We start from the raw sequence: 25,962 nt of genomic DNA on the forward strand, positions 1-25,962 counted from the left end.
AAGGGGACAATGGTGAGAAGTCATGCAGGCAGAGAGGAGTCCACACCTGGACTCAAATCTGCATTCACTAGGTAGCTGTGTGACCCTGTATGGGTCATTGCACCTCTCTGTGACTTGTTCATAGAGGGAATGAAACCTCTTATTCCCTACCTGCCAGGATTATTCAAAAGACTGACTGAGTGAGGCGTAGTGGCACATGCCTGTCATCCAGTGACTCTGGAGGCTAAGGCAGGAGGATAGTTCAAAGCCAGCCTCAGCAAAAGTGAGGCCCTAAGCAACTCAGTGAGACCCTGTCTCTAAATAAAATACAAAATAGGGCTGGGGATGGGGCTCAGTGGTTGAGTGCCCCTGGCTTCAATCCCTGGGACCCCTCTCCATTAAAAAATTTTTTTTTTTTTACTTGAGGGCACTATTAATCTCGAGAAACATAGCTTGCTTCAAACAGGTCTTATAACTGAAAAGAAAAAGAAATTCAAATGTTTTAAACTACTCTATTCTTCCAGAAGTTCAAAGCCAAAAGATCCTTCACTATTTAAAACAGAGATAATTTAAAATAAAACCCAGAAGTACCAAACTGAGACCTTGACATAATCGGGAGACACAGATAATTGGGAAAAAAAAAAGGTTTTAAAATGCAATTTTGGAACAACGTGTCACCTGAAGATATTTTGGCATATAGCCAGTACATGTCCACAATGGGAAAGGGCATTTTAAAGATCTTACTGGACTTAAATCTCAAAGACTTGAAAACTTTTAAATTCTCTTAAACAGCTATTGAGTCAGAGATGATTAATAAGACTAAAATCCTCTGATTTTTTTAATTTGAAAAAGTTAATATGTGGCTAAAAGTGTATTCATAGGAAAATTCATAGCCCACATTATTTCATTGTAAAACACAAATTATGCACTGAAGGAGTCGCTGTATCCCGGGGCGGGGAGGGCTTTTGACCCTGTGGGTAGGCCCAGGCCATGGGCCCCTAAAAAAGTAACCTATTGATGGCTCCACAATGAGCCTCAGACCTTCTTGGTGACAGTGAGGGCACCCCACCCCTCTGGAGGACATTTGGAAAGAGACCACAGCAGACACTATGGGTCGGCCAGGCCATCTGGGCATTCTCCTGCATCACAGAGCGCGGCCTGTCCAGGGTCACTTCCTTCCTCCATATTGCCATCTGCTTCTTTAGGCCAATTGCTACTTCCTGTCTGGCAATTGGCTGGAGCATGAAAGAGATGACAAATTCTGGCCAACAATAGGAGAGGGGAGGAACTTTAGGGGAAAGTTTCCTTCTCTATAAAAAGAGAGAAAGGAGGAGCCAGCTCCCCTTCTTCCTATGGAGGTAATTGGATCTGGACGTGATGCCCGGATTTGGGGCACCACCTTGTGTCCCCGAGGGAAGCCAGTGTGAGGGAAATCCCGTCCCTCATCTCTAGCATCCACCTTCCAGGGAAGACCCAGGCTGCCATCTTGTCTTCTGACCAACCCAGGGCCAGGGTCCAGCACCAACAACTCAGGTAGGAGAGTGTTTCCCCTTCCCAGGGGTTGAGGAAGAAGGAAACTGGAGTTCTTTTAGGGAAGGGGCAGGTAACTGAGGATTGAACCCCTGAGCCCCATCCCCAGCCCTATTTTGTACTTTATTTAGAGACGGGGTCTCACTGAGTTGCTTAGGGCCTCACTAAGTTGCTGAGGCTGGCTTTGAACTTGCGATCCTCCTGCCTCAGCCTCCTGAGCGGCTGGGATGACAGGTGTGTGCCCCAGGCCCGGCCATGAAATCTCCTTTCTGTCCCAGGGTCCTTCCAAGCTCTTGGGACTCAGAGCCCAGGGGTTCCTACCTGGATCCTTCCTGAAGCCTGACCCGAGTGAAAACCACTCGTCTGTCACCTCCCGAGCATGACCTACCACTGTCACCATTCTGGTCGGGGCTCCCCGTGGTCTGGGGAGGAGGGGCCAGGGGGGCCATCCCCTTGCTCTGGACACGGGACACTGTGCCCTGGAGGAGAGCCCCGGGCTCCGGCCGCCCCGGGCAGGGAGACGAGAGCTGGGCCCTGGGGGAGGCTGGCTCCTTCCCCTGGAGTCGGTACCTCTGTCCCTAGCTCCCCAACCGCCATTCAGTCTCACCCCATCTCTCAGGTCATCACGGCCACCACCACCACGGCCGGTCCGTCCCCAGCCCGCTGATACCTACTGCCACCTGATCCTTCCAGCACGGGCAGTATCTACTCTCCTGCCTCCCTAGTGTCACCCCCAGGCCGGTCACCGTCGCCCCACGCCCACCACTGGCCCCGCCATCTCCACCATCAGTGAGTGGACGTTTATTGAGCACCGACAAATCCCAGACCCCAGGACACACAGAGGGCTCGGCCCACCCCAGGGCCCGACCCCCGCGGTAGGTGCTGGTGCGAGGAGGGTGGGGCTGGGGGCGTGGCCGGTGGGCGTGGCCGGCAGTGCACCTGCAGCCAGGTGCTGAGACCTCAGGGTTCCGCGTGCAGGACAGGGTTGGGGGGTGGGTGGCACATGGCTTTCCTGAGAGGACAGCAATAAATAATGGAGAGGGGGCAGGTCTGCCCCTCTGGGTGGAGGTGACTCCATGGGAGTGAGACAGGCGGCCAGGAGCCCGTCCCCAGGGGCAGGCGGAGCGGGGACAGGAGCCTGGAGACCAGACGGGCCTGGGGCCTCCCAGCATCTCCATCAGCCCTCGCCTCTAGGGGTCACGGGAGGGTGTGGGGACACCTGGGAGGAGCTGAAATGCAGGTGGACAAGGCAGGTGAAGGGCGGGATCAGGCTGCAGGCGGGAGACCCCAATCCCGCCCGCGGCCCCTAGAGGGGTGCATCGTCAGTCCTCCACTTGGGGGGATAACTCTGCTGGTGGCTGTCGCAGCTGGGGTTCCCCAGGTTGTCCAGAGGCACCACCACCTCATCCGGGCTCGAATTCTTGTTCAGCTCCACCACGCGGGGCACCACCGAGGACCAGCGATCTGGGCAGGGGGCACAGACGGGGAGCGGCGTGAGCTCGGAGGGGCTCGGCACGTGTACTGAGCACCTACGTGAACTGGGCGCTCCCGATCCCATGGGGGGATTATTATGCCCATCTTAGAGGAGGTAGAAACTGAGGCTCAGAGAGGTCAATGCTGTGATGGAGGATGGCACAGGAATGCAAAGAGGAACCAAGCTCCAAGTCCAGGTCAGAATGCCAAGTGCCCAAACTCCAGGTTTAGTGGAAAACAAGGGTTCTCCACCCTGGGGCTGGCCCAGGGGCTCATCCTGCTTCCCAGGCCAGTTTGCATCTGGGTGCAGGGAGGGCCAGGATGAAGCCACAAAGACGGGGTGCCCCAGGCATCCACAAAGCAGCAGAAGAAACCCACTGCCGGCCCATCCCACAGCCCCATCCTTTGGACCCTGAGTCCCAGCTGGGGACAGGGCCCTCTGGGCACACAGGTGACAAGCCTGGCGGCCCCTCGGCTCCGCGGCCTTGCTCACCCCTGCGGAGGCGGCCCACGGTGTGCGAGAAGCCGTAGTACTGGTAGGTCTCGCTCTTGCCTGGATCCTCATTGATGATGCCCAAGTTCTGGTTCCAGTGAGACCAGTTCACCTCGTCCACCCTGGTGGGGCCCAAGAAGAGGGTTGGGGAGACCCCGCCCCAGACTTGGCAGCACGCCCTCCTCCTGTTGTTCCTACTGGGGTCAAACACATACCTACCTGGGTTCTACAGTTGGGTCCATTCCCGACGCTGTGGCACCAGCACTCCTACCTACTTCCAAAACCTTCCCATTGCTCTAAACAGAAGCTCTCTGCCTAGTCAGCAGTAACTCCCCGTGACCCCTCCCCGAGCCCCTGGAAGCCCTGGGCCTGCTGAGCGGCCCCTGCCCCCCACCCCAGCACCCAGCATTCGCTCTCTGGTTTGCCCCAGTTCCCAGCTCTCTCTGTGGCCTCTGCTGAGCATGCGCACGGGCCCTGGGCGGAGGCCTTCCTACCTAATCTGCTTTCTGTTTTACAGTGTTTGCCTCCTCTGGAAACTTCTTACAAGCGCCATCACACAACCTTTGCCTTTTTGTGTCTGGCCTCTTTTATCTGGCATTATGTTTTCCAGACACATTCATGCTGTAGCAGGTATTTGAACTTCATTCTTTTTGAAGGCCAAATAATATTCCAGTGTGTGGATGTACCACATTTTGTTCATTCATTCATTCATAGATAGACATGCTGCTTGATATTTTTACTTCTTATTGAAAAACTCTGGTGAAGTCAGATTACAACCTCTTGGGTCAAATTAACCCAATATAATTTGTTTTTTTTTAACACCATTTTTAAAATTATTTCTCATACAATCTCTCTCTTTTTTCTTTCTTTTCTTTTTTTTTTTTTTTTTTTTGAGCAACTGCCACATGTCAGAACTTGGCAAAGAAGATGCATTCATTTCTGGTTCCTCCTGTTTTACCGATGAGGAACTGGAGGCAGTTTGGGCGGCTTCTGCAAGGTCACAAAGCTGGTAAGTTAAAGGGTCAGGATTTGAACTTTGGGTTCAGCGTCAGCAGAACTGAGCAGCTGACTTAGGAGGTAGTTGCCATTGTCCCCATATCACAGATGAGGAAACTGACTCTGCCTGATTCCAAATATCGCCCTTATCTTCTCTGCTGTCAGTCACCAAGGAATGAGTCATTTTAGAAGAAAATACCGTGTGTGTGTGGGGGGGGGGGGGGCTCCCCGGGGAAGCGGGCTTTCTCCGTCACCTGGAGTAGGGAGTCGCTCTCCACGTGGATGGGGTGGGGTCCCAAGCCTTGGAGGATGCCCACTCCTGGGTTTCCCCACTAAGCCTCGGCGCTGAAGTCCCCGGGTTGTTTGTGGATTGGGGACGATGCCCTGAGGTGAGACGCGGGCGGGTCTCTACTGTCCTGTCCCCACGAGGGTCAGAGGTGCCCTCGGCATCCTGACCAGCACCTCTCACAGGCTGCACAGCTGGCCAGGGAGGGGCACCATCACGGTCCCCAATCCACAGATAAGAGTCGGAGGCCAAGGGAAGCCAACCAGTTTGCCCAAGTTCACGGGGTGGGACCCTCGGTGGGCGCTGAGCAGGGCCTCTGTGGCTCCGAGGTCTCAATGGATCCTCGACCACTGGGCTCTCCCGCGCACGCTGCCTCACCTGAAGCACCACCTGCGGTCCGGAGTGCCATCGGAGCTCTTGCCCACGGTCACCATCTCCCCGGAGCGGAAGGCCTTCCTCAGGAACACGGGGAAGGAGCGCTCGATGTCCAGGATGGTGGTGGCCCACTACGGAGAGGGAGGCGGGGGCGGGATGTAGGGGAGCCAGCCGGCCGCACCCACTGCCCTAAAGGCAGAAAAGAGGGTGACAGGCCAGGGTGGGCAGAGAACTAAGCCTTCCAGGTCTTACTGTCCCTAGGAAGGAGCTTTGTAAACTCAAACACCCAAAGTGGCCGGGGCGCAGTGGCGCACACCTGTCATCCCAGTGGCTGGGGAGGCTGAGGCAGGAGGATCACCAGTTTAAAGCCAGCCTCAGCAACAGCGAGGCCCTAAGCAACTCAGGGAGACCCTGACTCTAAATAAAGTTCAAAATCGGGCTGGGGATGGGGCTCAGTGGTCGAGTGCCCCTGGGTTCAATCCCCAGTATCCCCCTGCACCCGGCAACCCAATACCCAGGTAGGAAGGCCCCGCCCAGGGCCCGTGCGCATGCTCAGCAGAGGCCACAGGGAGGCTGGGAACTGGGGCAAACCAGAGAGCGGATGCTGGGTGCAGGGGTGGGGGGCAGCGGCCGCTCAGCGGACCCAGGGCTGCCAGGCAGGAAGGCGGCCCAGCCCCGCAGGGCTGCCCACTGCTCACAGAGGGTCAGAACTTTTTGACTTTTTATATGGAGTCTCTTCATTTTTAAAATGTTGCATTCACCTTTTTTCTTAAAATATGGAAAAAAATGAATCTTGGGTGGTTGGATCCAGTTCCCATCTCGTGGGTTACTCTTGACGGGGAAACTGAGGCCCAGTGGAGTTCATGGTTGGGTCAAAGTTCCGGGGTGGGCCCCACCACGTCCCCTCACACTCAGACCCAAGAGGACAGACGACCTTGGTCTTTGCTTCTGTCTTAGTTTTTTTGGTACTAGGGATGGAAGCCGGGGCACCTGGGCCACATCCCCAGGCCCTTTGATTTATTTTAAAATTTTGAGACAGGGTCTCCCTAAGTTGCTAAATCTGGCCTCAAACTTGTGAACCCCCTGCTTCAGCTTGAATCACAGCCAGCTGCTGACCGTGGTTTAAAAAAAAAAAAATTAATACCTTTATTTTATTTATTTATTTTTATGTGGTGCTGAGGATCAAACCCAGGGCCTGGCACATGCTACCTGAGCGCTCTACCACTGAACCCAGCCCCTGACCAGGGTCCCAATGTTTCGGGGGGCTGCTTCCTTGAAGCCCTGAGTCAATGTGAATGTGGGTGCTCTGGGGCTTTGGGATTTTTTTTTTAATTTTAGGGTCAGGTGAATTCATAGGGGTGGGACCCCACGGTGGGACCCCCTGTTGGCCCTAGGAAGTGGGCAGTGGCCTTTGGTGCCCATTTTACAGGCAGTGAAACCGAGGTGGAAGGAGATGCCAAGGCCCCCCCAGAGAGGGAGGCTGGGGGATCCTGTCTCCCCGGCTCCCCACCTGGGAAGGAAGGTGGTTGGGGGCAGGGCTGGGAGTCCGGGGCCTCACCTGCAGCTTCCAGATGTGCTTGCTCTCCTTGGAGACCTGGCCCACCGTCTCCCCCATGAGGGCGATGAGCATGTTCAGCAGCAGCACGAAGGTGAGGATGATGTAGGTGACGAGCAGGATGATGAAGACCACGGGGTACTTGGTGCTGCTCAGCATCTCCAGGTCGCCCATGCCGATGGTCAGCTTGAAGAGGTCCAGGAGGAAGGTGCTGAAGGTCTCGCTGTCGCGGCACGACGGGTACGTGGGCACCGTGCAGTTGGTCTGGTCCTCGTCGCACACCTTCATGTTGGCACACGGGTGCAGGAGGGAGACCAGAGCTGCAGCGGGGGACAGGGGTGGCCTCTGCTGAGTGGGAGGGAGGGAGTCAAGGCCAGAGCGCACCAGCCCCAGGTCACCCAGAGGGTTAGCCAAGCCAGCAGTCAGCTGGGCCCGCGAGGCTGCAAAGCCTCTGTCCTTTCCACAGACCCCCCCCTTATAAGGACAAAGCTTTTAGGATCTGGGCCAGGGGCAGTCTCCTCCCCAGGGACATTGGACAATGTCTAGAGACACGGTTGGTTGCTGCAGCCGGGAGAGGGGGTGCTCCTGGCATCTAGTGGACAGAGGCAGAGGTGCTCTTGAACACCCACAGGGAACAGTTCAGCTCCTCACGACAGGATCGTGTCTGGCCCGGCCAATGTAGCCTGTCATTCATTGGGTCTTGGATCCACTCCGAGGGACACACTGTCCCTCCACACCAACCCAGGTGCAGATCCATGGTGTCACAATCCTTGCTCAACAAAGCTCAGCAGCAACAACCTGACCCTAAACCAGCCAGGGCAGGGGTTCCAATTCATATGCTAATATTATTTAATTGTACCCTTAAACCTTGTGTTGAGAAGGAATCTGAGACCTGGTCTAAGATGCATCAGAAAAATGACTCTAGGATCCATTAGCAATGTCTGCCACGGGCACAAAAATGGGAAGCAGTAGTAGTCCGTGTGCATCGTTTGTGTCATGTCGGCCTCAGACTTGGGATTCAGTGACCCTAGACAGAAGCAGCCTCGGGACCTAGCTGATCACCTTAGCCTCCATTGCTTCTGCCTCCTTTTCTATAATTAGGACTTCAGTGGGGCTGGACCCCCAACCTGAAGCCCATCCTGCTGCTGAACATTGACTCGGCCAGTTCTTCCCGGCCCCTCCTCTGTCCCAACCGCCACAGCCAGGGCTGTCCAGCTCTGCTTCCTCCAAATAATCCACACAGAGCTTCAGGACCATCTGGGATAATATGTCTCCACCATCAGGTTCCTGCTGCCTGACAGGCCCCCCCGCGAAGCGGCTCAGAATTTAGTGCAGCCTGGTCCAGCCTGAGTTGGCCACTCCCCATGGGATGTGGGGCATTGAGAGCAGATCAGCCACTTCTCGGGGACCAGTCCAATGACTCGGTCAGTTTCCCCGTCCTCAGCCCCTCCTGCATGGCCTGTGCCAGTGAAGTCCCAGTGTGCCTCAGGTGGGCCTGATGACATCACCGAGAGGCACACTGGAGGAAGCGGACACTGGACTTGTATCCACGCCCCTTCAGTGTGGCCCTACGGCCCCCCATCAATGACTGGAGTCGAGCCAGGTACAGTGTAATCCCAGCAGCTCGGGAGGCTGAGACAGGAGGATCACAAGTTCAAGGCCAGTCTCAGCAATTGAGCAGGACCCTGTCTCCAAATAAAAATATTTTTAAAAGGGCTGCGGATGTGACTCAGTGGTAAAGGGCCTCTGGGCTCCATTCCCAGTACTGAAAAAAAAAAGTGGAGTCTATTTCCCCACCTTCTGACTCAGAGCTGACCTTGGAGTTGCTTAACACAGTGAGGCAGCCGGAATGCCCAGCCAGGCACTGGCCTTGAACACTTCTGCTCACTTTCTTGGGCCCCGAGACCACCCCCATCAACAAGCCACCCTGGCTGGAGGATGAGTGACCATGTGGAAAACAACCAAGGCCACCCTGGCTATCCCTGTCTGTCGGCAGCCAGCCTTCCAGGCGACCACAGACGCAGGGGCCCACGAGACCGGCCAACCCGGCCCCAGTCGGCACCGCCACCCAGCTGACCCACAGACTCGGGAGCAGATGGCTGTCGTTTGAAGCCACTACGTTTCGTGGGTCTCCCATTTTATCACTAGCTTTTGAAGTTGGTCAAATTATCTAACCTTCCTGAGCCTCAGTTTCCTTATCTGTGAAATGGGAGAATAAGGACAGCAGTCTCATGGGCTTGTCGGGAGGACGGGACTCGGCCCCGGGGCCAGCGCACAGTGAGAACCCGTGATGGCTGCCTTCCAGGCCCTGGCCACCCCCTCCCCCCAGGGTTCCCAGAACTCACCTGAAGCATAGCCGATCATGAAGAGCAAGTAGACCAGCAGGAAGCGGAACAGGTCTTTGAAGAGGATCTAAAGCCCCCCCGTGGGATCACGGAGGCAAAGAGGAGACAATGGTTTCTTGGTCTGCGGGCACCTGAGAGGGACACCCAAGCCCAGGGGACCCTCCACCCCATACCTTCTGGATCATGATGCTGTAGGTCCCCGTCAGCTTCAGCCCCCGGGTGAAGTACAGGGCATTCATCCAGCCCAGGACCAGGGCAAAGACCATCACAGCCAGGTAGGCCTCGATCCCCGCCAGGTAGAGGGCCGCGGACACAATCACCAGCACAGAGTAGATGAAGCTACAGAGACCACGAGGGGGCCAGAGGGAGTGGGGACAGTGAGGCCCTGGAGGGGGAGATGTATCTCCACGCCCTCCAGTGTACCACAGCATCCCAATGTCATCTAGAGCCTCAAAAGAAAAGCAGAATGGATGAGCTGGGTTCCCCAAAGTTGAAGGCTCTGCTAACAAAACATTAGTTAATTAGCAATGAATCGTACGTGTGATGCCCCTGAGGCCCTAAGAGATCCCAAGGTGATGACTTTGGAATTGCTAGAGAAAGATTCGGTGGTGTTCAGTGGAGATTTTTGTGGCCAAGTGGATTTCACTATCTTGTAGCTCTGGGGGAAGGGGAAAAGACTAGCAGAGCTGCAGGGACCCTCAGATCCTGTGCCCTGTGCAGACATCACTAATCGATCACAGCTCTCTTTCCCAGTAAACCCAGACAGTCTCACACCCCTTCTGAGACCCAGCACTCCAGGCAGACATTAGCAATCCATCACTGGCAAAAGAGGCCAAAATTTTTCTATGATTTTGGTACCTACGGTAACCCCTTAGGAACTACCTTCAGATTCCAATCTGTAAATGGTACTGAGTCACTGGCAGTATTTCTTTAACCAGAAGACTCCACTTTGCTTTGCCCAGTTTGGATTAGTGCTGCCCAGCTGAATGAATTCCTTCCTAATAGGGTTACCTCTCCCCCCAGTCTGGATGGCCCCAAAGCCCCACCCCACCGTCCCCACCCAGACGCTGTCCTCCCGGAACTCACTAGAGCAGCTGGAAGGAGCCATCGATGAAGAGAGAATTCACGCCAGGACATTTCTTCATGAACAAGTCTTTGATCTGAAAGAGGGGAGGGAGGGGGCCCGTGGCAGGTGGATCAGGGAAGAAGGTAGAGGACAGGAGAGAGGGAGGGACAGAAGAGAGGGAGGCGGAGCATGTGACAGAGAAGGGACATGGGCTCTTGGTTGCAGAAGAGAACCTGGAACTGGAGAAGGAGGTGGAAGAGGAGCAGGAGGAGGAGGCTGGGCGGGCTGGTGGCACGGGGACCGAGCACTCACGTTGGTGAAGAAGAACAGGACCCCGGTGAAGAGTGTGATGACCTCTCCTGCCAGTCTCAGGTAGTCCATGGTGGTGCGGTAAGGGTAGGGCGGCTGGGGAGCAGGGCACAGGGTCCTCACCCGCCCTCCACCTGGATCCCGCGCCACCTCCTCCCTCGATGTTCCCACAGGTCTCCCATCTCAGAGCCACCCATGTAGGGGCACCTCCTCTGCCTCTTGCTAACCTTCCCCGGGCCCTTCCCCCAGGGCACCCAGATGGCTGGAGCCGCAGCCCCGCCCCAGCGCTGCCCGACTCCGAGCACTCACAGTGCCCTCTAGTGGCTGGTAGTAGGCAGTGAGGGTAAAGATGACCATGGCACACAGGTAGGAGACCACGTTGATGTAGAAGGAGACAGCCCCGAATTTGCGCCACTTGTCCCGCAGCAGTTCATTGATGGGTTCCACGGCCAGCATCTCATGGCGGTTCTGTGAGAGGCAAGAGGGTCGTGGCCACCTTCTGAGGCGGGGGATCCACAAGGGCTGACTCCAGTATGCCCTCCTCCACCCTCCGCCCCAGAGCACTTCCCCTCCCCTCCCATTCTTCAGCTCTGCTCAGGATCTGGGCGCAACTGTACAGGTCTTCAGAATCCACCCCAAACTCCTGGGCTCAGCATCCAAGACTCTGCCCACTCCTGCCTCAACTTACCCTTCCCACCCCAGTCTAGTAGAGCAGAGCTGGAAAGCTCCTTAAAGAACATGTATCCTGGCTGGGCACGGTGATGCACATCTGCAATCCCAGTGACCTCGGGAGGCCAAGGCAAGAGGGTTGCAAATTCGAAGCCGGCCTCAGCAACTTAGCCCTAAGCTACTTAGTGAGACCCTGTCTCAAAACATAAAAATTTAAAAAAGGACTGAGGATGTGGCTCAGCAGTAGAGTGGCCCTGGGTTCAACCCCCAGTACCAAAAAAGAAAAAAAAAAGCAACTATCTTCAAATTTTAATCTGTGAATGGCATAATGAGTCAATGGCAGCCAAAATCCCATCTGCTGCTTGTTAAAAATCAAAGTAAAAATTCCCAGGCTCCATCCTCAGAAATTCTGATTCAGGGAGCAGGTCTGGGAAATTGAGCTAAATGATGCTGAGTGATTAACTCATCACAATGCTCCAATTCGCAGTCCAGGGCAGACATCAATAGTTGATCCCTGCACAATAGCGCTCTATGCACTTGCCTGGTAGGCACTACCCATCAATCAGAGTTTGCACCAGAGATGCTAAACCTGCAAACCTCAATTTAAATCAAGTTGACCACTAAGTTTAAGAATGGGGTCCTGCAAGGGAAGCCAAACTCACAGAGCCAGTAAGCCACAGGGCAGAACTGGAAGGGAGGTCATTTGTACCCATTCCAGCTGCCCCATTTGATTATCATCCTTTCTAATGACTTGAGTTTCTTCCTAACCATGGATCTGTGTGACAATAAAGCCATAAAGATGTAATTGTAGCATTTTCTTCATAGTTAGAGGCTGTAAACCCAAACAACCAGCAGTAGGAAAAAGGTTCATTAGAATGGGGTGCATTTCATTCAGTAACGATGCTGTGCGAGGATATTCAGCAGCGCAGAATGATGTTGGTGAAATGCTTCTAAGTGAAAGAGAAGGGCTTTCAGCACTTCATAGGACGCCCGCTAACGATAATGGCTGGCACATCGTGGTTCATCTCACCAGGCTGTTCTAACATGAACCCATTTGGTCCTCCCCAAAACCCGATCGGAGAGACATGATGCCTCTCTTCAGTTTGCAAATGAGGAAGCTGCACCTGGAGAGGTTCAGTCGTTCATCCTGAGTCCCACAACCCGGAGGTGACAGAGCCAGGATCCCAACCCAGCCTCCCAGCTCCACAAGCCTTGGTTACTTGGCTAAATGCCAGACACCATTCTGGGCTCTTCGTCGGCACCAACAGACCTGCCACTCTGGGTCACAGGCACCCACCCACGACTCCCAGCCACCCCCCCTGCTCCCCCTGTGGCCCAGCCCCTGCCCCGGCGCCCACCTCGATCTTGCTGTTGTACACCAGGATCTCCAGCACGGAGACCTCCTCTCCACACGTGTCCAGGGAAGAGAGGTCGTACAGCGAGGAATACACGGGCCCGTAGGCCCAGTCCTTGAACTTGCGGGACAGGTGCCGCGTGTCCTCGTCTGTTACCTCTCTCCGGATGATGTGCTGAAAGATCTGCATGGGAGCAGGATGTGGAGTCAGAGGGCCCAGGGGAGGGGCCCCAATGCTCAGCCCTTGGAGTCAGAAGGACCCTGAGGCCAGGCACACGGAGCACCCTCCTCACCAACAGGCTTGGAGAAACGGGGCTTCCCCTGAGGCCACACACTCAGTGAGCCTAGGCTGGCCTTAAACATGGAGGTGACAGTAATGAACACCTCTGCACAGCCTTGGAGCAGCAGCAACTCCATCTTGTTAACAGACCAATCAGAAGCACGTTGATCCTATTACCACCCCTTTATCTTTGGTTCACACACAGGGAAACTGAGGCACGAAGAGGGAGTGGGAATTGCCCAAGGTCACACAGTGTTGTACTAGGACAAAGCCAGAATCTAAACACAGACCTGCTCTGCTGCCTGAGACCTTGGTTTAAGCCAGGGGCAGTGGTGCACACCTGTTATCCCAGCAGCTGGGGAGGCTGAGGCAGGAGGATCTCGAGTTCAAAGAGCAAACACAAGGAGCTAAGCAACTCAGTGAGACCCTGTCTCTAAATAAAATACAAAATAGGGCTGGGGATGTGGCTCAGTCATCCAGTGCTCCGAATTCATTCCCTGGTACCCCCCCTCCCAAAACAAACAAACAAACCTGGTTTAACTGTGACTTTAGTATTTTTGCTGTGTTTTTAAGAGTCCCATCCCTACCATTTATGGAATACCTGATACCTGTCCCCAGCTCTTTGTGGATGGTCTTTTTTACTGGCACAGTGACAGTCACCCAGAGGGCACTCTTATTAGCCCCATTTGATAGACAAGGAGACTCAGGCTCAGAGAGGGGCAGGGAGGTGCCTGAGGCCGCGCACTGGCAAGAGGCAGAGCTGGGTCTGGACCAAGTGTTCCTAACTGACTCCAGGGTACTCCAGGCTTGGCTTTCAGTCCTGCCGATGGAGTCCCCCAGGGGACAATTTGGCAATATCTGCAGGCATCTTAGGTTGTCACAAGAGGGTGTGCCACCAGCATCTAGTCCATCAAGGCCAGGATGCAGCTAAGCATCCTGCAATGCACAGGACAGCCCCACAGCAAGGAGCCCTCCAGCCAGCGGGTCCCAAATGTCTGCAGCATAGAGGTCAGGGTCTTGCTGAGTTATTAAAGCTGGCCTCAAATTTGTGATCCTTCTACCTTGGCCTCTGAGTTGCTGGGATTACAGGTGCGCACCACCACACCCAGCTCTGGGAACTCATTTTTATATCAGTGGCTTATCCTGGCAGGTGAGAATAGGGAGGTGAGTATCTAGTGAGGTGGGAAGAGGTGAGAGGCTCTGAGAGGAACTTGAGCAGCCTGGCTGGACAGTAGGGAGCCTTAGCAGGTTCTTGAGCTAAGACGTCTGCAGGCTGGGGTTGGCATGATGACTGCCGATCACACCCTCGTCTCTGTGTGTGTGTGTGTGGGGTGTGTGTGTGTGTGTGTGGAGGGTAAAGAGTCAGCTCCCACTCACCCCAATCTTGCCCGTCTTGGCAGCCATCATGAGGGGCGACAGGCCATCGTTGTTGAGCACGGCCTCCAGGTTGCTGTCAGGGAAGAGGCGGGCACACTTGAGCAGCAGCAGGTCGTACATCTTGGTGACAAACTTGGTGTTCTCGCGGGTGTTGTCAGCGATGGCCACGAGCGCGTGCAGCACGGTGTTGCCCCGCGAGTCCTGCCGCCGCATGTCCGCCTTCTTGTGCGGGTTCTCGGTCAGGTAGTTGACGATGTGAGGCTGGTTGGTGCAGGCAGCCAGGGACAGGGGCAGCTCCCCTGCAGGCCAGGACACACGGTCAGGGAGAGGAGCCCGGCGCGGAATCCTGCCTGCAGACCCTGGGGTGACAGGACCCCCCCCCCCGGGGGGGGGGGCGGATGGACACAGCGCCTACAGTCACGTGACCATGTCCCTGGGCCACTGTGCGCTTTCCTGGGGGATGCTAAGGAGGTGGGTGTGGCTACTGGGGGCGTGGCCACAGGGTTTGGAGGCTGCAGGGGATTGGATGGTGGAACTTCCTGTGGGACTCCGTCTCTGACCCCCACATAATGCGTGCCTGCATGTAAGAGTGACATTCAAAATATTTTGTTCCAACTGTGACAGTATGGAAGACATGGGTTTTGGGTCCCCCCATCCGGCCATTGGTTCCAAGATAAGATTAAAGGGCACACGCAATAAGGTGCGGGTGCTGACACCTAGTCACAGTCCGAGGGTCCTCCCGATGCCACTCTCCAGAGGGGGAAGTTGCGGCACAGGGAGAGGAGGTCACGTGGCTGGGGAGTAGCAGATGGAGGATTTGAACCCAGGTCCCTGACTCCACACTGTGGTCTTGGGAGCAGGACCCACACGCAGCCCTTGGCCAGCACAGCTCTGAACATCCTCAAGGCTCTGGACACCAACTGGCATTCTGTGTCCCCAAGCTCCTCCCAGGATCCCCGGGCCCCACCAGGGGGCGTGGCCACAGGGTTTGGAGGCTGCAGGGGATTGGATGGTGGAACTCCCTATGGGACTCACCGAAGTAGAAGTAGCCGCCCTCGTCCTTGGGCTGGAAGAAGCGGCCTCGGGCCTGGGCGTGCACATCGGCTCCCTGGGCCACCAGCAGCTCCACGTAGTGTTTGCAGCGACGCTCGATGGCAATGTGCAGGGCGGTCTGGCCTGGGGAAGGGGTGACAGTCATCCGGGGCTCCAGCAAGGCGGAGGCCTCAGCAGGCCTGCTGGGGGTATAGAGTTGGGGGGCGCAGGCCAGAGCCCCGGTCAGCCACCAGCGCCTCAGACGTCCCCCGGGTGTGGAATTTTGTGTGCTAGAAGCCCAGATCTGCATTAGAGCAGGATTTTTTAAAAATATATTTTTTTAGATATTGATGAACCTTTATTTTATGCATTTATTTATATGCGGTGCTGAGACTCGAACCCAGTGCCTCACACATGCTAGGCAAGTGCTCTACCACTGAGCCATGACCCCAGCCCATTATAGCAGAATTTTAAATTCCAAGGAGGCCCAACTTGTGGGATCCCCAGGTCTGGAACTTTCCAGGCGCGCATGCTGCTTTCATCCAAGAGGAAACAGCATCGTGGCCTCACTGAATTTTGGACTTGGGATATCGAATCCACGGACTTGGAATCTTAATGCCCAGGATCCTGAAGGCCAGCCTCGATTCATAGCTCGGAGTTGAGATCCGAAAAGCGTGGACAGGTGTGGCCTTGGCCTCTCGGAGCTGCTGGTCACTGACTCCCCCCCCCCCCCCCGCAGAGCCCGGGAGGTCAGGCCCCCACACTTTGCAAGTGCGGGATCCCAGGATCGCCAGGCGCCCTGCAGCCCAGTCTCGGGGTCTTGGATTTTGTGACAATGACCATCCGAGTGAAGGGTTGGGACCGGTCCCCGTCGGTTCAGTCCCTGACTCAACAGGCAGCTCCAGGGCACAGTGCAGCCATTTGAGACCCAACAGCCCTCCGAAGGGTCAGATCGGGTGCCGGGCCGTCACCCCTGTCCCCCGCTAAGCCTGTCGCCGCACCTCGGTAGTAGATGTCCCTGAAGGGCGAGTTGATGAACTCCCGCATGTTGCCCGTGCGCTCGGCGATGTCCAGCAGCACCGGGATCGTGTCGTTGCGGCCATTGCTCAGGTTCAGCAGGGCCTTGGGCAGGCACGTCTTCCCCGTGGACGGCTCTGGGGACAGAGCACAGGTGAGGGCCTTAGCCTGGGCCCTGAACGCTGGGCAGCGGGCGGCGCTCACAGGCCCCTACCCTGAGACTATGCCTCTCCCATCTGGTGGGGACACAGGACCGCCCTATCTGCCCGTCGCTGATACCGAGGCATCAAATCTCATGCAAGTGGAAATGCTTTGAAATGTAGGAGGCCACAGTCTTATTTGTGGGGATTTTTAAAAGGGTTTTGTAATCAAATCAATAGGAATGCAGGCTGGGGGTGCCACTGCCCGGTACAGCACTGGCCTAGGTGCACCCCAGGGTTCCATCCCCAGCCCTGAGGGTAAGTGTCCGCCATATTTTTTTACCGCAGGACTTCTCAGAGCCTTTATTATAATAATGGAGACTGTGCACCTCTGAAAGCAAGCACATCAGACAGCCTTTGCCCACCTTCTGGAACACAGAATCCTTTTCCAATTAAGTTTTTGTTTTTGTTTGGGGGGTTGGTTTGTTCGTTTTGTTACTGAGGATTGAGCTCAGGGGCGCTTATCCACTGAGCCGCGTCCCCAGCCCCTTTTTTTTTATATATTTTATTTAGAGACAGGGCCTCACTGAGTGGCAGAGGCCGGCTTTGAACTCGCGATCCTCCTGAGCCACAGGGACCAGCCTCCCATGAAGCATTTACACTAGTGCTTCCCCGGAGGAGCTGAGGGATACGGGGTCCCCGGAGTGTGGAGTGGATGCACAGGGGACGTGAAACTGCCTTCCCAGGAGCGGGAGCGCTTCTTGGGGTTCCGTGGACGCAGCAGGAGACTGACAGCCTCGTTCAGTCTCTGCTGGGTGCCACGGGTCCTCAATGCCTCTCCCTCCGCTTCTATGTCCCTGATGCCAGTTTCTTTCCCTTTTATGTTTACAGGGACTCATTTATATCTCAAAAGAATGTATCCACGAAAACAGAGCCCTGCACATGAGGCACGGGGCAGAGCCGGGCTGGGGCACAGGAATGCCCCGAGCTCAGGGGACATGGGTGCGGGTTGAGGGGACCATTCTGCAGCCAGACACCTCAGGGTTTGTGACAAGACAGTGGTGTGAACCTTCCTCCACTTAGTTCCCTTTGTAGTTAAATTGAGGCTGTGAAAGGAAATCGATGAGCTCATCAATACGCATCGATTAGCTCAGTACCAGGCAGATAGGATCCCTCGATGATCGTGACTGTCCTGGTTAGTCTCCCAAGGGAGGGACTTTAGATGCCAGGAAGCATGGGGTGAACTCGAAGCCTGGTGCAGACCCCCATTGCCGCCCCAGCACCCCCCCAGGAGCCCCAGCTGCTCCCCATCGAGCCCCAGTCCCCCGGCCCAGAGGCAACACCAAGTAACTATTTCTTGAATGAACAACTAACTGTAGTTGAGGAGCCGCCCCCAAAGCTGGCCAAGGCTCTCGGGGATTCTGTGCAGACACAGACACCCCCCCCACACACAGTTCAGACCCTGGGGCATCAGCCCATTTTATCAACAAGGGATGGTACCCCCACCCAGTCCCAAACTGTGATGTCATCTTAATCTCTGCCCTCCCGTCTCTCCTCCGTCTGTCACATGCCCAAGACCCCTCCCTGGTTGTCCCCCAGTCCCTCTGTCCTTCCTTCATCCACTCTCCACATGCCAGCTGCAGTGGTCACCTCAGAGGTATAACGGATCACAGCGAGCCACAGGGCCTTTGAACATGCTCTCCCTGCACTCTCTCTTAGATCTGAAGCACTCCCTGCTCTTCTTCTCACCTGGTTAGTACGACTCATTCACATAGATCCCAGGGTCACCTCCTCCAGGAAACTCTCCGAGATTTTCCTAGACTAGCTCAAGCCCTCCCACACAGCCTCTTGTTGACACCCTTTACAGTTTGTAATGGTGTGTTTATTTCTGTGACTGCCTGGCCCATGCCAGTCTCCCCTAGGAGTCTGGGAGCAACTTAAAGGCAGGGTCACATGTGCCTCACTGTCAGCTCATCACTGTGGGTCCCAACCTAGCACCGTGCCTGATGCTTCACGGGTACCCAAGGGCCATTGGCTGAGTTAATAAACATCCAATGAAGGCAGGAAGCTGAGCGCGCCACATAGCCAAACCACAGGGGGCCCAAAGTGGAACCAGACCCTGGATTGGGGCTTGTGCCCCCAGACACCGGCTAGAGTGGGGCGGGGGCCGCCAGCCTGGGAGTCCTGGGCTGAGAGCAGGAGCAGGACGTGCAGTTCCAGGGTCCGACCACCAGATGGCGAAGTGTTTCTGCCCGGCGGTGGGGGTGGGGCGCAGCAGCTGGAGCCGGGGCCAAAATTGGGAGTGGCCCAAGGGGAGCTTGTGAAGTGCGCAGGGGTGGGAGTGGGGTGGTCTCAGCCTCCCCTGGAAACGAGATGAGCTCATCCGCCTCCAGCCAGAAAAACATGCAGGGACAGCCAGGTTCTGTGGAGCCTGAGGTTTACACAACCCGGGGGCCTGTTTACCAAAATGGGCTGGCCATCCTAAATACCCACTGCCAGGACTCAGACGGCGCCTGGGCAAGCGGGGGCGCTGCACCTCATTAGCAGTCAGTCTCCCCTCCCCCAGCACACAGGGACCTCTGCAACTGCAGGTCCCTGTCCCCCAAGCCCAGCAAGTACCCCACCGAGCTCCTGCACCCACCCACCTGCCTGGGGTTTCAGGACCACCCGGGATGCCACCCAGCCCCCAGGCCTGGCCAAGCCCAGTTGGTGGGGCGGTGCCATGGGAAGCATCCATCCCTCGGGACCCACCCTGCCCCACAGTCCGCCCCACCCCCACTCCGCCAGACCAGTGCAGAAGACTGAGGGTGGGGGGTGGGGGGGAGTGGCATTTACCTCCCAGGAGATGGCTCACCCTGCCACCGAGATGGTGTGTGGGACAGAAGGACCCTTAGCTCCCCAGACTCCAAGCTTGTGCCCCCAGTCAAGGGCACCTTGGCTGGCCCAGCAGCAAGGACAAATACCTTTTAGATCAGTCCAGAAATTCTCTACTGATGGCCACAAAGACATTGTGTTGGATGGTTTTTGGGTTAAGAACCAAATTGAGCCAGGCCTGGTGGCCCAGGCCTGTCATCCCAGCGGCTCAGGAGGCTGAGGCAAGAGGATCAGAGCCAGCCTCAGCAACAGTGAGGCCCTAAGCAACTCAGTGAGGCCCTGTCTCTCAATAAAATACAAAATAGGGCTGGGGATGGGACTCAGTGGTTGAGTGCCCCTGAGTTCGATCCCTGGTACCCTATCCCCCCAACCCCCCCCCAAAAAAGAATCAAATTGATAAAGGTCTATGTGGAAAATGAACCATAGACTCTAGCCCCCCCCCCTTTTTTTATGTTGTTTGGTTTTGGGTTTGGTCTTGCGCATGCTAAGCAAGCACTCTACCACTTAGCTACATCCCCCAGCACTTCTTAAAATTCTGTTTCGAGACAAGGTCTTGCAAAGTCACTGAGGCTGGCCTCCAACTTGTGATCCTCCTGCCTCAGCCTCCTGAGTAGCCGGGATCACAGGCTGTGCCACCATGTCCAGTGGTCACCCTGTTCTGCCAATTATTATGCTTAAAGTACCTGAAGTCTTCAAATATGTCCTCTTTTGACCTTCTGGAAGCTTCCTTAGACCTAAGCCACAGACCACTCATGGCCAGCCTTTCTGAGACGGTCCCTTTTTTATGGGAAGTGCCACAATTTTGACATTTTATACTGGTTTGTGGCATCATCTGGCTCCTGGTAGCCAGCACATGGGGTGCAGCTGAGTTGGGCAGAGGGGCTCACGGGTCCAATTCTCAGCGAAGGCCCGGGGCAGTGGAGGAGCTGGTTCCTAGCCGGGCGGAGGCTGGGGTCTCTGAGCTGCTAGAATAGGGAAGGGGAGCTGGGGCTCGGGCCTGGGGAGGGGCAGAGGCACCTGTTGGCCCTGCCCAACCCTCAAAGGCCCTCTGAGAGGGAGCAGGGGCTCCAGGACTGCAGCCACCTTGTGCTCAGCTCTTCGAGGATGATCTCTCCTCAGAGGCCGGGACTCTGCTACCACTTTACAGCTGGAGAAACTGAGGCTTAGAGCAGCCACGCACCCCCGTGGGTCCTGGCAGTGATATTCAAACCCTGTGGGTCGACGCCGCTGCACTCACCCTTTCCAAAGTAAGGACTGACCGAGAGCATGAGTGGAGGTCGCCAAGGCCCAGAGAGGGTGAGCAACACAGCCAAGGGCACACAGGAGCAGACTGGCTGCCCCGTGCTCTTCAGGTGTGCAGAGGAGAGGCAGGGGGAAAGGAGAGCCCCAAAGCCAGGCCTCCCTCCACCTCTGACGGCGCCCCCACCCGTCTTCTCCCATGGGTGCTCACCCCGGAACTCCTCATCCGTCAGGCGCTTCTTGTGGGTCAGCAGGAAAGGGAGCAGCCCGTCCAGATCCGCGGTGGAGCCCCGGGACACGATGTCGAAGAGGATGGGCCGGTTGAAGACTTTAAGGATGGGGGGCGGCTGGGGGGCAGGAGCTTTGGGGCTCTGCGGCTGCTTCCTGAAGGAGACGGGAAATGATGAGAAGCGCTTCCTGGGCCTGACCCACTGCCCTGACCCCGGGAGATGTTCATTCAGTCATTCAACAAACACCAGTGGACACCGTTGTGTGCTGGGTTCTGGGGGTGGTGGGAGCTGAAGTCCCAGGGACATGGAAACACCAAGGGCTGTTTTACTTGGCAAACCATAGGTGGACCTACTATGCACTGGGGAAACAGACGAGCAGAAACACACAGCCCATCCACCCACCCACCCACCCATCCATTCCCACAGCAACCCATCCATCCACACAGCTGTCACTTACTAAGACAGACAGACTGAAAGACAGAGCGGGAGCACAGGAAGAGCAGACTGAACAATAAAGCATCTCCTTCATTCACTCCAACACTCCTTCATTTATTCATTCAACAAACGTTTGAGACCAGGGAGGCCTTGCTCTTGCTCGTCGGTACTTAGCCCAGGGCCCACCACACAGTAAGCACTCAATAAATGTTAGCTGAGATGAGACTCCTGCGTCTGCAGCTTGTGTGTACACGGGAGAGAAGCTGAGCGGAGAGGCAGGCAGACAAAGGACATGACCCAGAGAGGGCTGGCAGAGGAGAGGGGGACAGAGAGAAAGTAAGGAAGAAACAGATGCTAAACTGAGTGCAGTGGGTCACGCCTGTCATCCCAGCAACTCGGGGGGCTGAGGCAGGAGGATGGCGAGTTCGAGGCCAGCCTCAGCAACTTGGTGAGACCCTAAGCAACTTAGCAAGTCCCTGTCTCAGAGTAAAAAATAAAAAGGACTGGGGATGTGGCTCAGGGGTCAGACACCTCGGGGTTCAATGTCTGGTACCCAAAAAAAGAAACCCCGATGCTAAGAGGAGGGCTTGGAGACGTTCACTCAGTCACTCAACAAATGTCAATGGGGCACCTGTTGTGAGCTGGGTTCTGGGGGAAGGGCCAGGCGGGGACGCAGTGAAGAGCAACCCCCCTCCCTGTGCGTTCTCACCCGCACTCGGCCCCGGAATCTGTGAATGGAGAGACGGAGAGAGATGGAGGCGGAGGGTCTGGGGGGGAACAGGAGCGAGGAGGGGTAGAGGCCTGACCCACAGAGCTGAGGCCCTGAGGGGAGCGGGTGCTGCTGGGGAGACCTGTCTGCACCCAGCCTGTGTCACCAAGAGGAGGGGACAGAGTCTCTCCCTCTTCCCTCTGACGGTGCCCAGAGCGGGCTCTGGGGAAGGGGGTCTCTGGCACCAGCCGTAGGGGGAGGGGCTTCTTGGGCCTGGCCCAGAGGCTGTCACCCCTCTGATAAGTGGTGGCCCCCATCATACCCATCTCTGAACTTGGGCCTTTGAGCCCCAGAATAAAAAGAACACTGTCCCCACCAGACCTCCTGGGGTGGCCTGTTGGGTCTCAGCCGCTCGGACACCCCGGTGCCCCCTAACGCCTCCAGCTCTGCCTCCCAGCGGGGAGAGGGCAGGAGGCGGGACGGGGGTCCAAGGGAGGGAAAGAGGGACCCTGAGCCACAGCATCCAGCAGGACCTCAGGGCGTAGGGTGCGGGACGCTCTGCTGCCCTGGGCACCAGTGTCCCCCTCTGAGCAGAAGTCCTTGGACCCCGGGGCCCCCAACTCCCCCCACTTGACGGGGCTCCCGTCCGTGGACTCGCCCTCCCCTCCCCTCTGGACTGAGATGCTGTCCCACGCAGGGGTGGGGTCTAGGCTGCCTCACCTCAGGTGCCCCAGGGCCGACCCCGCGGCTTAGCACGTAGTAGGTGCTTAAGAAACACCACTAAATGAATCCAGGGCTCGGTGAATAGAGAGAGGGAGGGTCCCAACCGAGCAAGGACTGGGAAGGGGAACGGCCCCTCCGCGAGCGTCCGGAGGAGCCTGAGATCAGCAGCAGCTGGACACCTCCAGAGTGTGCTGCAGGACACACGCAGGGCACCAAGAAGGGCTGGCAGGGTGACAGGGGATACTTGGGGCAGCAGGGCAGGACCCAGAGAGGATGGTGAAGTGCACTTGTGAGCAGGAGCAGAGGTGCCTGTGGCATCCGCTGTTCCCACTGGGCTTCTTCCATCCTCCTGCTCAGCTTCCTGCCGCCCTGGGAAAGGGTCGACCCCCAGGCTTCCGACCCTTTGGTGGCGGGGTGGGTGGGGTGGGGAGAGGTAGGGGGATTGAACCCAGAGGCGCTTTACCACTGAGCCACACCTAAGTTTCGGAGGTTGGCCTCAAACTTGTGATCCTCCCGCCTCGGCCTCCTGGCTCCCTGGGATTACAGGAATGAGCCACCGTGCCTAAGGAGGCTTCCAACTCTTGGTGAGCCCCAGAAAGCCAGTGGGGGGCCAGGAATAAAGGTGATGCAGGGGGCACAGCTGGAGTGACAGAAGAAAGTGGGCGGATGGATGGATGGAAAGGTAGATGGGTGGAAAGATGGGTGAGTGAATGAAAAATGGAATGACTCAGTGACCCACAAATGACAAACAGCTGGAAATGAATCCGTGTTTGCAAGAGAAAGAGAAAGGGGGAAAGAGGGAGGGAGGAGAAGGGGAGGGCAGGGAGGAAGGGAGGGAGGGAGGCAGCTCTGGGCATCAGAAGTGCAGTGAGGGGATGGTTTCTGAATGGCTTGAAGCTGATGGCTGCGGGCTAGAAGGGGCGCTGGAGGGCTTGGCGGGAGAGCCGCCTGCTGCGCCAGAGCCCTGGGTTTGAGTCCCGGATCACCCAGAATAAGAAGGAGAGGAAAAGAAGGGGAGGGGCGGGAGGGGAGGGGAGGGGGAAATAGAGAGAGAAGAGAAAAGGAGGCAGCGGTGGACTGCAGGGTGTAGAGAGATTTGGATAAGCAGGTGGCAGAGGAATGGAAGGCTGGCTGTATGGGTAGATGGCTATAGACAGACATAACGGACAGACGAGCAGATTGATATTTGAGTGGATGACGGATAGATGGACTGAACAGGTGGATAGACAAGTAGTAGAAAGATGGGTGTCGGGGTGGATGGGTGGATGGGTGGTGGGTGGGTGGATGGATGGATAGATGAATGGATAGATGGATAGTTGGGTGGATAGGTGAACGGATGAATGGATGGATAGATGGATGGATGGGTGAATGGGTGGATGGATGGGTGGATGGGTGGATGGATGGACAGATGGATGGGTGGATGGATGGGTGGGTGAGTGGATGGTGGATGGATGGATGGATGTTGGGTGGATGGATGGATGATGGATGGTGGGTGGATGGGTGGGTGAGTGGATGGTGGATGGATGGATGGATGTTGGGTGGATGGATGGACAGATGGATGGGTGGATGGATGGGTGGGTGAGTGGATGGTGGATGGATGGATGGATGTTGGGTGGATGGATGGATGATGGATGGTGGGTGGATGGGTGGGTGAGTGGATGGTGGATGGATGGATGGATGTTGGGTGGATGGATGGACAGATGGATGGGTGGATGGATGGGTGGGTGAGTGGATGGTGGATGGATGGATGGATGTTGGGTGGATGGATGGATGATGGATGGTGGGTGGATGAATGGTAGATGGGTGGGTGGATGGATGGATGGATGGTGAATGGTGGATGGATGGATCCTGGGTGGATGGTGGATGGATGGATCCTGGGTGGATGGTGGATGGATGGATCCAGGGTGGGTGGATGGTGGATGGTGGATGGATGGATCCTGGGTGGATGGATGGATGGTGGATATGTGGATGAAAGTGAACAAACAGAAGCCTGGTTGAGTGGGTGGGTGGACAGGCAGTGGGGAACTGGAGGTGGGCGGGTTGGTGAGTGTTAAATATGGAGGAATGAAGCAGAGTCAGCCTGGAGGAGCTGGAGGACAGATGAGGAGCCACCGCAGGCGCTGCTGGAAGAGGGTGGCCAGTGGCTGGACAGAGGGACACGTGCAGGGATGGACTCGGGAGGGGAGGAGCCGTGGGCCAGGCAGCCAGCAGTACTCACTCCATGACCTTCCTCCTCCACCGCCTGTTGTCGCTGGGGTGGTGACGATAGGTGCCGTAGTCGAAGAGCGAGTCCATGGGCGCCTTCTTGGGCCCGGGGACCACCGAGGCCTCGTACAGCGTGGACTCCAGCAGGTCGATGGGGTTGGGCACGCCCTTGCGGAAGGCGCCCTGGAACTTCATGCGCAGGTTGGGTCGCCCGTCGCCGCCGGGGCCCGCGGGGCGAGCGGTGTCCGCAGGCGACGGGGACGGGGAGCCGTCCTCCCCCTCGAACAGGTTGGCCAGCGAGGACAGGGGGAAGGCCTCGCCCCCGGGGGTGCCGCTCTCCTCCCCGGGGGGCTCGGCCGGGTCCCCAGGCCCTGCGCGGGGACTGTCGCTGGGATCTGCCATGCTGGCCCGGACCCGCGGGCAGCGCTCGGCCTGCGGGGGAGGGAGAGGAGTCAGGGAGGCCAGCAGGGGCTCCCGGAGGCCCCCGCCCCCTGGGCACACGGCCCTGCCGCCAGCACTTCAAAGCCACCGTTGTAATGACAGGGGCTGGGTGGCCACTCCCAGATGTGGTCAGCGGCCAGCGCCAGGCGGGATCTGCCACAGGGGCCTCTTTCAGGAACCTGAGACGCGGGTCTGACTCGGCCCAGCTACCCCGGGCGCCCGCTGGAGGAGGACAGAGCCCCCCTGGACCCAGCCTGGCACCGGGGTCTACTCTGAGCCACCTGAGAGCCCCACAGAGCAGGCTCCAAAGCCACCCTGGACCTTGGTCCCCCCGCTCGGCATGAAGCAGCGCAGCACGGCCTCAGTTTCCTCACCTGTAAAATGGGGGCATCTGAGCCTCAGGGGAGGAGACGCTGGCCAGGGCCCCCACACACAGCCACCGCCCCCAGGTGCCCAGAAACCCACTCTGCATGGCCCAGGGGTCCTCGGTTTCCTCCTCTGGCACCAATGTTGTGATCCCAAGGCCCAGACCCGGGTGGGCCTCCCCAGCAGGGGGCTCCCGGGGCTGGCCATGCCCTCTCTGCTGGCCGACCCCAGCCCACTGTGCTCCCACACAAGGAGACTGAGGCTGCCAGAGGGGACAGTCACAGGACTGGTCAGTGGGGTGGGGACTCTCTCAGGCTCCCAGCCCCAGGACTCAGCCAGGAGCAAGGGCAGGGCAGGGAGGCCCTGGGTGGCTGTGGCTCCCGCCCTCTGCAGTCCAGTGCTGGCCAGGCAGCTGGGCACCCAGGAAAGAGTGCCGGAACTCTTCCCATTCCACCTGGGAGGCT

General features: G+C 57.1%; 1 protein-coding gene across 5 annotated transcripts; it reads right to left on the reverse strand.

Annotated features, from left to right (window-relative positions):
* Nucleotides 1-2,815: 2,815 nt before the first annotated feature.
* On the reverse strand, nucleotides 2,816-25,093 carry Trpv4 (transient receptor potential cation channel subfamily V member 4). 5 transcript variants are annotated; one of them, XM_077795587.1, is made up of 16 exons: nucleotides 25,017-25,093; nucleotides 24,705-24,911; nucleotides 20,601-20,773; nucleotides 16,121-16,273; nucleotides 15,123-15,263; nucleotides 14,088-14,386; nucleotides 12,435-12,614; nucleotides 10,717-10,875; nucleotides 10,411-10,503; nucleotides 10,119-10,192; nucleotides 9,206-9,371; nucleotides 9,033-9,099; nucleotides 6,691-7,007; nucleotides 5,136-5,263; nucleotides 3,476-3,597; nucleotides 2,816-2,973 (listed from the first exon to the last, which is right to left on the reverse strand). In XM_077795587.1, the coding sequence occupies exons 1-16, from the start codon at nucleotides 25,091-25,093 to the stop codon at nucleotides 2,816-2,818; spliced, it is 2,514 nt and encodes an 837-aa protein (XP_077651713.1). The 5 variants fall into 5 exon arrangements, with proteins under 5 accessions (XP_077651713.1, XP_077651712.1, XP_026264983.2 ...); XM_077795586.1 differs by having other exon boundaries at nucleotides 24,705-25,093; XM_026409198.2 differs by lacking the exon at nucleotides 15,123-15,263 and having other exon boundaries at nucleotides 24,705-25,093.
* Between the last annotated feature and the right edge of the window lie 869 nt (nucleotides 25,094-25,962).

This window comes from Urocitellus parryii, chromosome 3 (assembly GCF_045843805.1).
Source record: "Urocitellus parryii isolate mUroPar1 chromosome 3, mUroPar1.hap1, whole genome shotgun sequence".
Lineage (NCBI taxonomy): Eukaryota > Metazoa > Chordata > Mammalia > Rodentia > Sciuridae > Urocitellus > Urocitellus parryii.

Coding starts and splice junctions, on each gene's coding strand:
- Trpv4 (XM_077795586.1), bottom strand. CDS start 25,093: ATGGCAGATCCCAGCGACAGTCCCCGCGCAGGGCCTGGGGACCCGGCC. Junction 10,876..12,434: donor TGTACAACAGCAAGATCGAG/GTGGGCGCCGGG, acceptor TGCCTCTCACAG/AACCGCCATGAGATGCTGGC. Junction 5,264..6,690: donor AGCACATCTGGAAGCTGCAG/GTGAGGCCCCGG, acceptor CCCTCTCCGTAG/TGGGCCACCACCATCCTGGA.